The sequence below is a fragment of the Marmota marmota genome, unplaced genomic scaffold (genome assembly GCF_001458135.2).
Source record: "Marmota marmota marmota unplaced genomic scaffold, marMar, whole genome shotgun sequence".
Taxonomy (NCBI): domain Eukaryota; kingdom Metazoa; phylum Chordata; class Mammalia; order Rodentia; family Sciuridae; genus Marmota; species Marmota marmota.
In genome coordinates, this window is record NW_025999999.1 from 6,336,870 (window position 1) to 6,350,917 (window position 14,048).

General features: G+C 46.6%; 1 protein-coding gene across 10 annotated transcripts in view; it reads left to right on the top strand.

Annotated features, from left to right (window-relative positions):
- The window catches only part of Pax2 (paired box 2), an 87,720-nt gene that overhangs the window by 45,407 nt on the left and 28,265 nt on the right, over window positions 1–14,048 (top strand). For 5 of the 10 annotated variants that reach the window (XM_048807166.1, XM_048807168.1, XM_015494884.2 and 2 more), the window contains exon 6: window positions 3,024–3,092. The exons of the other annotated variants lie outside the window; for them this stretch is intronic. In XM_048807166.1, coding sequence (XP_048663123.1) covers window positions 3,024–3,092 — 69 coding nt within the window. The remainder of the gene's footprint in view (window positions 1–3,023; window positions 3,093–14,048) is intronic. 10 annotated transcript variants of the gene reach the window in all.

Genomic DNA, 14,048 nt, shown 5'->3' on the forward strand with positions numbered 1-14,048 from the left:
CCACTGCCCTGCTCTTGATCCATGGGACCCAGGTGGGAAGGGAGAGGAGGGAGAGTAGAGCAAAGGTAGATCTGTGGCAGCCCTCCTCCCCCTCCCCCACTCCTGATGCCTCCAAGCAGCCAGGCCCAGTTTGCATTAGGGAGCAGCTCAGATGATTAAGAATAGGGGAGATAATTATGTGTCAAGATGATGTAGCCCAACTCTGCAGTCAGGCCAAGGTAGCAAAGCAGCTGGCAGGCCGGTCGCAGGAGGCAGCCTCGGGCACAGGCTGCACAGACACCCAGTATGTCCTTTAGCTCTTGGGCCAATACTGCAGAGAAACTGACGTGGGGGGCCTGAGGAATGTTGGGATGGGACTGAGGATGCATGTCCAGGGACTAGACTCTAGAGGGAATGGAAGGCCAGGCACATCTCCCTCCAGGAGGACCTTGGATGCCCCTTGCCAAACTGGTTCTCCTTTGGCCTCAGGCACTGTGGCATCTCCCTGAAAGTGGCATATCCTGAGGGCAAGCTGGGTACTTCTCTGCCCTCCAGGAAGCTGCTCCGGTTCCTGCCTCTGGGTACAGTGCGGCCTATTCTTCAGCTCTAACAATGTCACGGTGGTGGGCATTAGCGAGGACAATGACTGCAGCATGTGCTGGCATTAGTGGAGACAATCTCAGCAGTAGTTACTGGTGTTCACAGTGATAATACCCAGAGTGTTATTGGCACTGGCACTCAGAATATGGACAGCATTATTAGTATCTGCAGCAATCATATCCGTGGGGATATTAGTAAAGGGCCGATCAGCTGTGACTCTGGGGAAAAGCTGATGGTGACTGTGGGCTGCTTGAGACTCCTTGCCATGTCCTGGCCTGTGGGAGTGTGGAAAACCCCAGATTTTCCCTGGAGAAATGTGCCACTTTAGAAGCTGTGACTCTCCTTCAGGAGTCCAGAAACTCCCAGGAGATAGACAGACCAGCGATAGATGAGGAAGTCATGTCATGAAGTCCCCAGAAGACAGGCTATGCTTCAGTCTAAGAAGGAAGAATCATCATTCAGTACCCTGCTAAAATCCTCACTTCTTAACTAAAATTATGGGTGGGTGCATTAGGTCTGGATTCCCTGGAACTTTGAAGGGACATTGATCTTCTGAAGGTTGTAGCTGGAATACAGAGATTTGAACTTTCCTATCCATAATCAGCCTAAAAACCGACGTATGGGCTAGGACTGTAGCTCAGCGGTAGAGTGTTTACCTAGCAAACATGAGGCCCTGAGTTCCAACAAAAACCTGATGCCTTTTGCTTTCTGCTGTGGCCCAGAGCATTGCTGTCCGTCGGCAGCCATGTTGAAACATAGAGCAGTTACATAACTTGTCCAAAAATCCAAATAAAGTCATGGCGAGTCTGTTGATCGGTGTGAGGGAGGTGTGTTGGTGTCATCCTTTGATGTGTGGGATTGCAGGGAGGCTGTGGGTTTTCATTCCATTAATTAGATGCACAATGATTTGTGCAGCTAAGTGGTGCCAAGCTGGTACAGTTGTGCATTTTCAGACAGGGCAGGTTGTGTGACTACAAATGGCCTAGTCCTGTCACTGCCTTTAATAACTCCCTTCTGATTTGGATGAAGCTGTAACTGAAAGAAGCAGTTTATTTCCTTAGTTAGTTTCCCCCCAAAAGTCCCAAAGAGTGTTGCTCAGGTTAGTCTTGGGACAAAGAAGGGGAATAAGTTGTGGAAATGAGCAGCACCTACCCTTGTCTAGGAGCCCTGGATGGAGGCAAGAGAAAGCTGCAAAGATCCACTAGGAAAGAGGGTGCAGGGCGGAGGCCAGCATGCAGCCCAGGAGCTTAGCCTAGATGGGCAGAGTGCTCAGGGGGGAAGATGTGAGTTCTGGGGTGAGCATAGCTTGGCATGAATTTTAGCATCCCTTACTATCAGTGTGACCTTGGGCAAGTCATTTAACATGCATCACCTCAGTTTTCTCCTCTATAAAATGGACATGGTAGCAATTCTTTCTTCACAAGGACTATGGAGAAGATTCCATGAGATCATGAATATAGAGTGTTGCACCAACTCCATATTGGAAGATGGATTGATTTGCATCTGGGAAAGAAAGCCTTGTTATGGGTTTTGATTTCATGGGGAAATGAAGTTGTGTCAGAAAGAAACTGATTTGGACACAGGCTCCATAACCTTGGTGTAGCTTCTTGTAACTACGGCAGCCTCTAGCTGATGCTGGATAAGCTAACCTGGATGTGACCAGTGCAGTTGGCCTCACCTGTGTAACTGGGACAACCTTTGTCCATCTCTACCTATTCATTTGCTCTATGGTTACCTGTTGGTGCATATATCATCTTTTAGCCACCACAGGTGTTTTCTATGTATGTAAATAAAGACCCTTTTTTCCCCTTAATATGGGGGCATCACTCCCTCTATCCATTTAATATATTTCTGCTCCTACATGCAAATTGATTTATTTACCTTGGAAAAATGTATGCTTGTTTTAGAGACCATATGTAATTTTCCCCACAGTTCATGCAAGTATGAGTCTGTGTGTGTGTGTGTGTGTGTGTGTGTTCTACCTCCTCTGAGATCTTTGGGTGTAAGGAGATATAATATGTCACATGTTGGGAAGGTATTCAGTTTTCTAGGTAGTGTGCATGCTTAGAGAGAGTACCAGTATAACCATGTGTGTGTCTACCAGCACCAATGACTGAGGAGAGCTCTAAGCTAGGCCTGAACTAGTTGAGTGTCCATGGTCCTGGGCACAGACATGCAAATAGAGTTTGGCCCATAGAACCCACTCAACATCTGTTGGCAAATGGATGGGGTGTCTTGAGCCTGCCTCCAGGGATGGCTGGGGCCAACCCTAGGGAGACTGAGGCTGGGAACCTTTACCTGCTCAGGCTGTGTGGGAGTCGCAGCTCAGAACCCTTGCAGCCCTTTGAAGAGGAGTCTGGTCTTCCAGTCTCAGGGAATGGCCCCCAATCTTCTACCTGCCTGTCTTTCAAGATCTCTCAGTGTTTGTCTCTTATTTGCTCTAGTCGAGGTATACACTGATCCTGCCCACATTAGAGGAGGTGGAGGTTTGCATCTGGTCTGGACTTTAAGAGGTATGAGGGCCAGAGGGAACATGGTGTGGGGGTCAAGGGAAATAGCTGGGGGCGGTGGTTAAAGAACATTGAGAAAGTGGGTTCCTAAGGGCAGAGAACAGAAAAGATGCAGCTGCTCAGGCTTCCACTGGGCACCTAAGAGGCTAACAGAGTTTCAGGGCCTGGATCGGCTTCCGCCGTGGGCCACTGAGGGGGTGTAGGACTGAGGCCCTGGTGGCCTGGAGGGTCAGGCGCTCAGTGCATGGGGGGCAGTTTTTCCAGCCCTTGGAAAAACAAAGAGCAGATCGGGTAGTAAAACAAAAGCAAAGGAGACCTGGAAGCACCTGACAGCCCTAATTCATCACGGCCCAAGTTTTTTCCTGTGTTCCCATTATATTTGTTTGTAAAAGTGGAAATCAATTTTGAAGGTAATTTTCTGGAAAGAATGGAAGGGAGGTGGGAGGGCCGGATAAGGCAGAGATGGTAAAAGGAAAAATTTAGGCCAGGCACAGCCCAGGGGCAGCTCTTGGCAAGGTGAAAGAAAATTGCATATTCAATCTCCATCCATGAATCTCCCTCACTGCTGCCCGCCTCCTGCTTGAAAACAATGAAGGCTTTTTCCCAACGCTGGGCAGGGCCTCAGTATCAGCCTCACTTTAACTTCAGGGTCATTAATTCCCTGATTATTGAAGGAGAAGAGAGGGTTGCAGCATTGTCAATTCCAAAGGCACCCCCCATGTGATCAGACACTGGCTGGGTGGGGTGGGGGGCAGCCAGGGTGAGGTGAGGTGTTGTCTCAGAAGGGGTTGGGGAGAGAGGAAATGGGGGAGCCACCTGGACTGGGGGGCAGGAAGCCAGGAGGAGGGTGGAAGCAGGCAGTCATTACTGCATACCTCTGTTGTGTTGTTATTGCAAATTAAAAGTAGCATGTTCCACTCCACAGCTATCTTTGGGGAGGGAGGGGCACCAAGGGAGGTGGGGGATCTTATCATTGCTTCTTCAGCAGACCAGCCGTGGTGTCACCGTGTGAGGTGACATTTGAATTTACAATTCCGCTGAGAAAAGCCATTAATTCACAAATTAACATTTCTCCCTCTCCCTCTCTCTTTAACACTCTCTCCCTCTCTCACATGGATGTGCAAGCAATTGAAAAGACAAAGGAAATAGCCTTAAGGAAGAGACTTTACTGCTAGTCTGTCTGTGCTGAGATTGCTCCCCCTGCTTCCAGATAGATAAACCAATTACCTGAGCAGCTCGGCTCCTGGCCGCCCGATCGCCTCCTTTTGTAGGCTGCCTCCATGGCTGGCTTGCGCTCGGTGTATCTCATTAATGGAAACCAGGCATGCCCTGGTCACCAAGCTGTCTTCCCAGCTCTCCCTTGGAGGAGCAGTGGGAGGAGAGTTGGTATCAGAAAAGGCAGGTGAGGAGACCCCAGGGAAGAGGAAAATCTGCCACTGCCCTGCCACCTGGGGGGCCCTGGGTCTTTGGGCATAGCTTGCTGTGTTGGCCAAGGCTGGTGGGGGAAGTGTGCAGGTGAGCCCTGCTTGGTAGGTGAGCCTGCTCTGAACTGAGAGGGCAAGGCATGGAGTGGGCATTTAGAAACAGAGGCTACAACACTAACCTAAACTCCTGGTGGCCTTTGGTCCCAGTGCAGGGAGCTGGTGGAACCAGAGAAAGACCTGAGCTCACCCTGAATGAGAAGAGCTTGGGGAAGTTTTGCTGAGTCTGCACTATTTTAGTGGGATGGGATTCAGCTTGAAGGAGCTGAGAGGTTGCTGAGGAGGGCCCAGGAGACATGATGAGGTTGCACTGTATTGGGTAAACAAAATGAGGTTGCACTGATTTCTTAACCTAAACCCAGCACTTGGACACGAATATGTCTGTTTACTGCCTAATACACACACACACACACACACACACACACACAGCTGATTTCCTTCTTAGAGAACACAGCAGCCCCCCTTTATCCACTAGATATGTTTCAGGATCCACAGTGAGTACTTGAAACCAAGGTTAGTACCCAGTCCTACACATACTTTGTTTTTTCTCTATATATACACAGGACAAAGTTTAATTTATAGATAAGGCTCAGTAAGAGATTAACAACAACTAATAATAAAATAGAATAATTGTAGCCATACATTGATACCATGACAGTTAATCTGATAACTGAGATGGCTACTAAGTGACTAACAGGTACAGCATAGATATGCCAAACAAAAGGATGATTCACATACCAGGTGGGACAGAGGGGGCTGCTCAGTATTTCATCATGCTACTCAGAAAGGCATGCAATTTAAAACTTATGAATTGTGTATTTCTGGAATTTTCCATTTAATAGACTATACTTGACTGCAGGTAACTGAAACTTTGAAAAGTAAAATTTTGGATAAGTGGGGACTAAGGTGCCGTATGAATTACTGTTAGGATTATGTGTCTTCACATGTTCTGTACTGCCTAGCACATGTCACAGACCCTGCCCCTATGTGACAGGTCCTATGAAAGTCCAGAAAGGAAAGCTACACAAAGGGAACCATCTATCTAAACAAGCTCCTGAATTTAACTGCATTAACAAAGCTCAGCCTATGTTCATTTTCCAACTAATATTATAAACCTGGCTAACATCTACTCCAGTTCAAGAAAAAGTTAAGGTTCAAAGGTCAACATTCACTAAGACACCAGAAAAAGAAACCCACTTATGAACACATTTGTGGTCATGAGTATATCTTTATAGTAACCAGGGAAATTCGACTGGTCATACCTGAGAGGGGAATTTTCCTATCTTAGTTGAATCACATATTTTAGCCAAACTCTCTGGGTAATATTGGCCATGAGCCTGTTGAACACACTATGTCACTCTACAGAGGTAGATGGAGAATGCTTTTGGAGGTTATGTTGATGTTCTATTAAGACTTTTACTGAGGGCCCTGTATGCAGGTGACTGTATTTTTCTGTGGGTAAGTACCCAGGTTTAGCAATGGCTGTGTGAGACTGACAGGTTCATGAATTTATGTATAAAACCGTGCATTTATACCAGAGATCAATCAAATTATTAACTACCTTTGTTTCCCAACTAGTTCATACTACTATGGATAAAGAGTAGGTTGTTTGAGGAAGTATTTTGAGGTTTAGTACAAATGAGCATATATTTTTTCATATAGTGCCAGAAGTCAGAATAGATAGGTGGACCATCCCTAGGAAAAAATGCACAGATTTGTTGTAGAGGGGGCTACATGTGTCCCTCCACCCCCAGACATTTGGGCAGGTTCAACACGGGTATTACAAATTCCTCAGCAAAGGCCAGGAGGTTCTCCACCCCCTGCCCTGTTTGCACCCTCTCATGAGCACCCATCGTGTTAGAATCTGTCTTCAACTCTTGGTCATCCCTTGGCAACTGCCTTCCAGCCCTGCAGGTAGGCATCATTCTCCTTTCCCCTCCTGGCAAGGGCACCAAGCGAGAAATCCGCTGCCTCAGCTCTGCCCTTCTCCCCCAGAGCAGGCTGTGCACGCAGGAGGGAGGAGCCAGGCGCAGGGCTGTCCCCCAGGCCCTGCTGCTTGCGGGCTTGCCTCCCAGAGCACCTCCTCCTCTGTGGACCAGTGGGCAGTGAGAAGGGTAGGCAGCTGGCATGAGGACCCCTCGGAAAATGGGTTTGAAGATAATAAAGGGGAAGGGAGACCCCAGGATCACGCCCACCAAAGGAATGGGTCCTGGCAGGCTCCTGAACCACTGAGCCCAGAGAAGGACCCCTTCCCACCCTGCCTTCCTCAGGCCTTCGGGCTCTTTGGGACCCTCTCACTCTGCCCTGTGAGGGTAGAAAGGCCAGGAGGGTTGGGGGAGGGTGGGGCCTGGTGCAGGGGCTGGAAGATAGTCACGAGCCTCAGAGCCCGAGTTGCAGCAGAGCCAGTAATTCAAACCATCCTGACCCTTCGGTGAACCCGAACCTGCTGACCTTGACAGCAGCAGACAAGAGAGGCCTCACAAACCTCAACCTGGCAGAGGCCCTGCCTTCTCTCCCTTCCTTTCTTGAAAGCCTGTGGCCCAGCCTCCAGGTGGCTCCTCATTTGGCCATCCCCAAGAAATGTCAGCATCCCCTCCCTCCCTGAGGCTGCCTGCTTGCTTCAAAGCACCCTTTGTGCTCATCTCCACTGGAGACAGGGTGTAGGCATCCCCTGGGGCCTGTCCAGGACTGCCGTGAGAGTTCTCCTATGAGTGGAGCTCATACCCCTTCTCTGCCCCAGGCTTCGTCTTTTCAAGAGGTCTGGCTATAGCACGTAATCTGGGTGCACACAGGGTCGGGGATAGAATGTGATGCAGATGTAGTAGACAGGGGAGGGAAGACAAGCTGGAGGAAAGCAGCCTCAGGAACCTGCATTAAAGTAAATGCAGTTTATGAAGTTTATGCGTTCTTCCTCGGGAGAACTGGATTCCTTCCAGTAGCCTCTCCGAGGCTGCCAAACAGCTCCTGAAGCAGAAAGTGTGGGCAGGAGAGCAAGCAAGCCAGTGACAGAGGGAGAGATGCGTGGACACCAGCAAGCACACACACACATACATCACCCTAGGCCACAGCAGCCTGAGAAGCCTGGGATGGGAGAATGCAGATGGTGTGTTTAGGAGGAGTGGCTCCAGGAGCTACTTTCCCCCTTCTTCCCTGCCCACCTGCCATCTCTCCCCACTCAGGCAGTGTGGCCATCAGTATGAGTGCTGGGAAGACTGATGGTGTAGTAAAGCTAAGCTGGGGGCAGTGTGGACTGCCTGGGGTAGCCAGGTCATGGAAGCTGCTCTGGGTGAGAGATGGTCTGGGTGGTCTTGGGGCAATGGGTACAAGCCCTATGTAGGAAAAGGAATCAGAATATTGTACCATTGAAATCAATTGTGGTGGCACACACCTGTAATCCCAGCTACTAAGGAGCCTGAGGTAGAAGGATTACAAGTTCAAGGATAGGCTGGCAGCTTCATAAGACCCTGTCTTGACATAAAATAAAAAGGTCTGGGCATATAACCCAGTGGTAGAGTCCTTCCCTAGCATGATCCAGGCCCTGGGTTCCAACCCCCAGTACCACAAAAAACAAAACCAGAATGTGGTACTCTTGGATCTTCCAGGAACCTCTCTTTTCTCTTAATACTGACCAAGTGGGTATTGTGGCTGCTGACCGAGTGGGTATTGTGGCTGCTGAGGACAGCCATTGGAGTTTCTTTTAAAGAGAAATAACTTGAGACCTTTTTCCTTTTTCTGAGAATTCAAGGGAAATAAATGACCAACAGGGCTATAGCATGGGAACTCTCAGAGGGACTTGTAAGCAAGTTGGAGGATCTGCCTTTCCAGACTCTTCTTCCTGTGCATGAGAATATGGGTGTGTGCATGTGTGCATCGGTAATGTGTAAGTGGGCCAGGATCCTTGGCTTTTGAGGAATAGGAATGTGGAAGAGAAAATGACCCAAAGTGAAGTGTACAGCAAGAGCTTTCTCTCAGGTATGGCAGCATCTGTCTCTTGTCCCTGTGGCTTCTGTGAAATGCCTCAACTGGGAACAGACAGTAAGGAGACGTCTGTCTCCTGCTTCTTCCTGGGGACTTCATGTCTTTCTCTGTTCAGGAGCTGGGACACAGGACTACAGACAGAGAATGAAGGGAAGTGGGAGAGTGAAGGGTGGGCAGAAATTGCTGATCGTGGAGAGTGCCCTGGGCAGCCAGGAGATACTAGGCACAGAGGGAGGCAGAAACTGGTGGAGGATAGCCTTGGCCCTTTCTGTCCCCTGCTCTCTCCTCTGCCCTCCCTCCCTCTGCCCTCCCCTCTTCCCTCCACACATCTTTATTGGTTCTGGTAATAGCGTTGATTTGCATGTCAGGCAAAGCCTTGCTACACACACAAAAAGAAAACCCTAGCCGTGGCGGTGTGGCAGTGTCAGCTCTCGCTGTTGTTCGACAGTGTAAAATTAAATTAATAAAGCCCCCAACACAGGAAAACATAACAGGAAATTAATGGCCTTTACTGTCGCTCTGATGCAGTCATTTGCAACCCTGCTTTCCGCACCAAAGACTTCATAAATGCAAGCAGTTTCTCTAAACAAGCATACTTAGGGCGGCCTGGTATGTAATTTTTCGCCTTGCTTGTGTCCTTTGAGCTAACAAAGCCCCCTTCCCTCCTGACTCCAGAGAGGTTTCTAACTGTTTCTGGCCTGGGCTGGAGCCCAGCTTTGAGGGGGGCAGTGCAGGACCAGGTAGGAAGCCCCACCCCCTACTTGCCAGCCCAAGGAGGGCAAAAGGTTATTTGGGGACTCTGCAGACTTTCAGTGAGCCCTCCTTACCCTCCAGCTTTGTGGGCATGCCTGCAGGACTGCACACAGGGTGCTCCCAAGCAGGGAAGTTGATCACCCAGGGACTCCCCTCCCTTTCCTCCCATGAGTCTCTTTTCTCTCTCCCACCACCCCTGGGTTCCCTTCCCATTGCCTCTGGCCTTTGTCTCCTCCTTCCCCATCTCTGCTCTCAGCATCTTCCACTATTCCACACATAGGTCACACATTAGGACGGGCTGTGCCTCAGCAGTGAGTAACCTGGGGGCTTTTGGGGAGAGAGAGAGTTAAATTATTCAAAATGGGGAAAGTAACTCTGCAGGTAAATTTCCTGGACTCTCCCTCTTCCCTACATGAGGGCACTAATAGTCATTCAGGCCATTCTTCTGTCCTCAAGTGCATTTCAGACTGAGAACCTTGACTTTGGAGTGTAAGCTGGTGGAATGTTAAGAACATGTAGCTTTTCTCTTGGGATCTTTGTGTCAGTGTGGGCCTGAGCACCCACTGTGTTTGACTGTGTGCAGGGATCTCAGGAGCTTCCAGTCTACTGGGGACGGGAACTGGCTAGAATAGACAGCAAGAAATGGACTTCAGCCGGGGGGGGGGGGGGCCGGCTAAAATGGGGAGGGACCATCTCCAGGGATACCTCCAGCATGGAAAGAGACCAGGGGCTGGGCTGAGAGTGGAAACGAGGCACAGTCTCAGATTCTTGAGGGTCATCAGATATTACCAGCTCCTTACCATGGAACTCTCCTTTCTGGTAGTTCTGCAAACAGGCACAGCTCCTGCCTGGATATAAAGCGTAAATGGACAGTTGCTATTGTTTGTAGCTTTGCTGTTATACTGAGCCACTATGGGATTGAGGGAAGAACACAGGGGTTGGAGTCCAAATGGACTCCACTTCCACTTCCTGTTTGCTTTGGGAACTTCAGCTAATTATATAATCTCAAAATCTCAATTTCCTCAAGTACTATAGACCATGAAGTTTGCCACTGAAGTGATGGATGGTGGTCAAGATCTCCATTTGACTTCCTCCCTCCATCCTTCCTTTCCTTCCATTCATTCCACTCTATTTACTGACCACTTTGCCAAGTCCTGTATGGATTTTAGCTTCTCACATGACGTGTTCCTGCCCTTGTGGGAGTTCCTTCACCATCCTAGTTACCCATCTTGGAATTTATTCTTGAAGGTTAAAGTCACTCTTGAAGGAACACTGAACCCTAGAGACAGTTCAGCCAATGCCAAGTACAGTGGAACCATTGCCCCTCTCCGTCTGGAGACTCTACATCCATAATGTAGCCTAAGATTACATTCGATTTTTTAGCAGCCGTGTCAGACTCGAGCTCATATTGAGTTCGTGGTCAACTAAAACCTCGAGATCTTTTTCACATCAATTGCTATCAAGCCAGGCCTACCCCATTCTGCCTTGTGTAATTGATTTTTTTTAACCTAAACATAGGGCATTCCATTTATCCCTGTTGAATTTCATCTTGTTGGTTTGGGTTCTTAATTCTACCCGATTAAGGTTATAAGGATGTCTTCTATATCATCACCCAAGTAGCTCCTTTTCTTTTCCTTTAGCTATTTTTCCTTGAAAATAAAGGAAAGTGCATGGCCAACCAGTAGATACCTCCCTCCTGGTTGCAATAAATGAATGCTTTAGGTATTATTGAGCCTACCCAATAGCCATTAACCATTTCACTTCTCTTCACCTCGCCCATAAAACTAAGAAGGAGATTCTTTGCCAGATGTTAACATTTACTACACCCTCAGAATTTCCTTAATCAATCAATAAGAATCAATTTAAGTTGATGAGCAAATGGCCTACTTTGTAAATCAGTTTACAAAGGTAAATAGAACAGTCTTTGACCTCAAGAAGCTTGTAATCTAGGGAAGCAGATGTGTACTTCATTATACCAGCAGAATGTGGTCAATGCTCTGATTAAGGCTTGAGAGACTGTGATAAATGTTGAGAGAAGGATGAGGGGAGAAAGAGAGAAAGAAAAAAAAAACAGTTGCTTCCAATTTGGGGAAAGTCTCAAGGTAGCATTTGATCTTAGCATTGATAGCGAGTTAATGTGCCACAACTTAGTGAGTGTGTGCAGGATCTGGAGTACCAAGTTTTCTTTTTTAGTGTCCACAAATTAGCTGTATAATAATTTCATCTAAAAGATATTCAGAGCCTGATACTGAATTTATTGTAGTGTAGTTTGCCTACCCTTACCTTTCCCCATTTCCTGCAAGGCAGGATGGCATTGGGTTTGTCACTGCCTCACTCTTTCCTTATCATTTCTTGGCTCAAGTATTATCAACGGCAATTTTAGGACCCTATCAGTTCCTCCCAGGGTCCTGACATACAAATGATCTGGGGAAGTTAACTCAATTGGCATGGCTCAGGGTTACCTGCCAGGCCCTCCCACCAGAGCACCAGGACCTTCCTGCTGATCGCCTTTTGAAGATTCAGCCTTTGGTGCAGAAGACAAAGGCAAGCTAGAGATCTAGAAATTCTGCCTCCTCCCTGTCCTCTCTCAGTATTGCCTCTTCCCAAGGACTGAACTTAAACTCATCTTCTTTTTTTGTTCTTTGTCCCATACATAGCAACAAAGGCCCTTTTTTGTTGTCTCATCTTATTCCAAGTTTTTGTCTTCCTGACAGGTGCATGCTACTTTCATGCCATCTTTGGTTTGGTCTCTCCTTTCATCTGTTCTTTTTCGTCTTTTCTTTTTTTTTTTTTGGTACCAGGGATTGAATCCAGGGGTGCTTAACTACTGAGCCACATCCACAGCCCCTTTTTAAAATATCTTATTTAGAGACAGGGTCTCGCTGAGTTGCCTACGGCCTCACTAAGTTGCTGAAGCTGGCTTTGAACTTGCAATCCTGCTGCCTCAGCCTCCAAAGCTGCTGGGATTACAGGCATGTGCCATCACACCCAACTGTTCTGTCTTTTATAAGAGAAAAAAAAAATACATAGCTTTTGTTTGATCATAAGTGCAATACATATTCATTATAAAATGTTTGGAAAAAAACAATAAAGCTCTAAAAAAAAATCAACCATGATCTCATCACTAAGTGATAACTACTGTTAGAATTTGATACATTTTTCCAGGCTTTTTTTTCCTGTGCATATTTAACTTTATACATATATATCATTATTAATCAAAATTAAAATGGTACTGTATACACAGCCTTATGTCTTGCTATTTTCACTTAACTTTATATAGGAGCATTTTCACATATCATTGCATATTCTTTGAAAACATGATTTTTTAATGGCTGCATAATCTTCCACTGTTCAATGTACATGTCCTTTTAAAATCTAAGCTCATCATATTTTAAAGCTTAGTCGTGTGCAACAATGGTGATTTTCCTTAAATGTCCTTCTCTTTCCACCCCTCCCCCATTCTTACTCTCTTTACTTTGTCAGGTTGATTGTTTGAGCTTATGAAAGCAGACTTTCATTTTTAGAGCATCTTGTCCTTATGGAGATATTCTCTTTTAGACTCTCTTGCTGTGGGGTCCCTTGCCTATTCTTTTCCTCTACATAGAGCAGTTTGCTTTCCTCAGATTGGATTCTGCCAGTACCCCTTTCCTTTGCTACTGTCAACTCTAGACATGGTTGCTTTACCCCCAGATCCCCACCACTTCCCTTTTATCCATTTTTTCTTCCTTGGTCAGAATTAAGTGACCTGAAATAGTGAAGAGGACCTTGGGTTAGGAGTTCTAATTCTAGCAATGCCTAGTTCTGTGACATGGGAACATTATGTACCCTCTCTGAGCCTGCTTTTGTTGTTTCATTTTGTTTTTCTGTTTGGTTTAAATTTTAAATCTCTAAGAGAAAATCAGACTAAATTATCTCCATGAAACTTTCCAACTGTAAAATGAATAACACGGAATCCAGAGCAGTAGTTTCTCTTCTTTCTTTTTCCTTCTGAAAGGTAAAACGTTGAGAAAGTCAAGTTAAGAATTCATCAGGCTTTTGTTTTTAGAAATCTATTCAACGAATTGGCCAATGTTTGTGATCACCTATCATGTATCAGGCTCCATGCTGTTCATAAAGATGAAAAATATGGTGTCCTTGCCTTCAAAATTCACAGTTTAATGAAGAAACAAGCATTTAAAAAAATATGGCACACATAGAATTTACTTTTGGCTGTGCCACTTATTTGCTGTAGTAAGTTATTTCTCCTCATGAGCCTTCACTTTCTCAGGAGTGCACTCAGCTGCCAGAAGCTGATTGCCTGGCCTTCCTCTGTCACTCCTTAATTGTGCCTGTGTGACCTTGGGAACGTTCCATAACCTCTGCACTTTCATTTCCGAGATAAGAAGCTTCCTGCTTAAGTTTTTCTTGTGAAAATTAGATGAGTTGATATGTAAAAAATTCTTAGACAAGTGCCTGGTGTGTGGTAAACAATAAATGTTAGTTGCTGTTATTCTAAGAATTAAATCAGTGCTATAATAGGGATCTGGTACCGTAATAGGAACTGGATTTGCTTTAGTCATTATTGTTATTATTTCTGCAGTAGAGGTTTGGAGAGATGGCTATTGGACACGGAGAAAGGAAAAATTAATATTGCTGAGGGAGGCTCTAGCATCTCTTGTGTATATCTAAGGACACTCAGTCCAGAGAAGCCCACAGGACTTGTCCAAGGTCACACAGCAAGTGAGCAACAAACTAGGATTCAACCCAA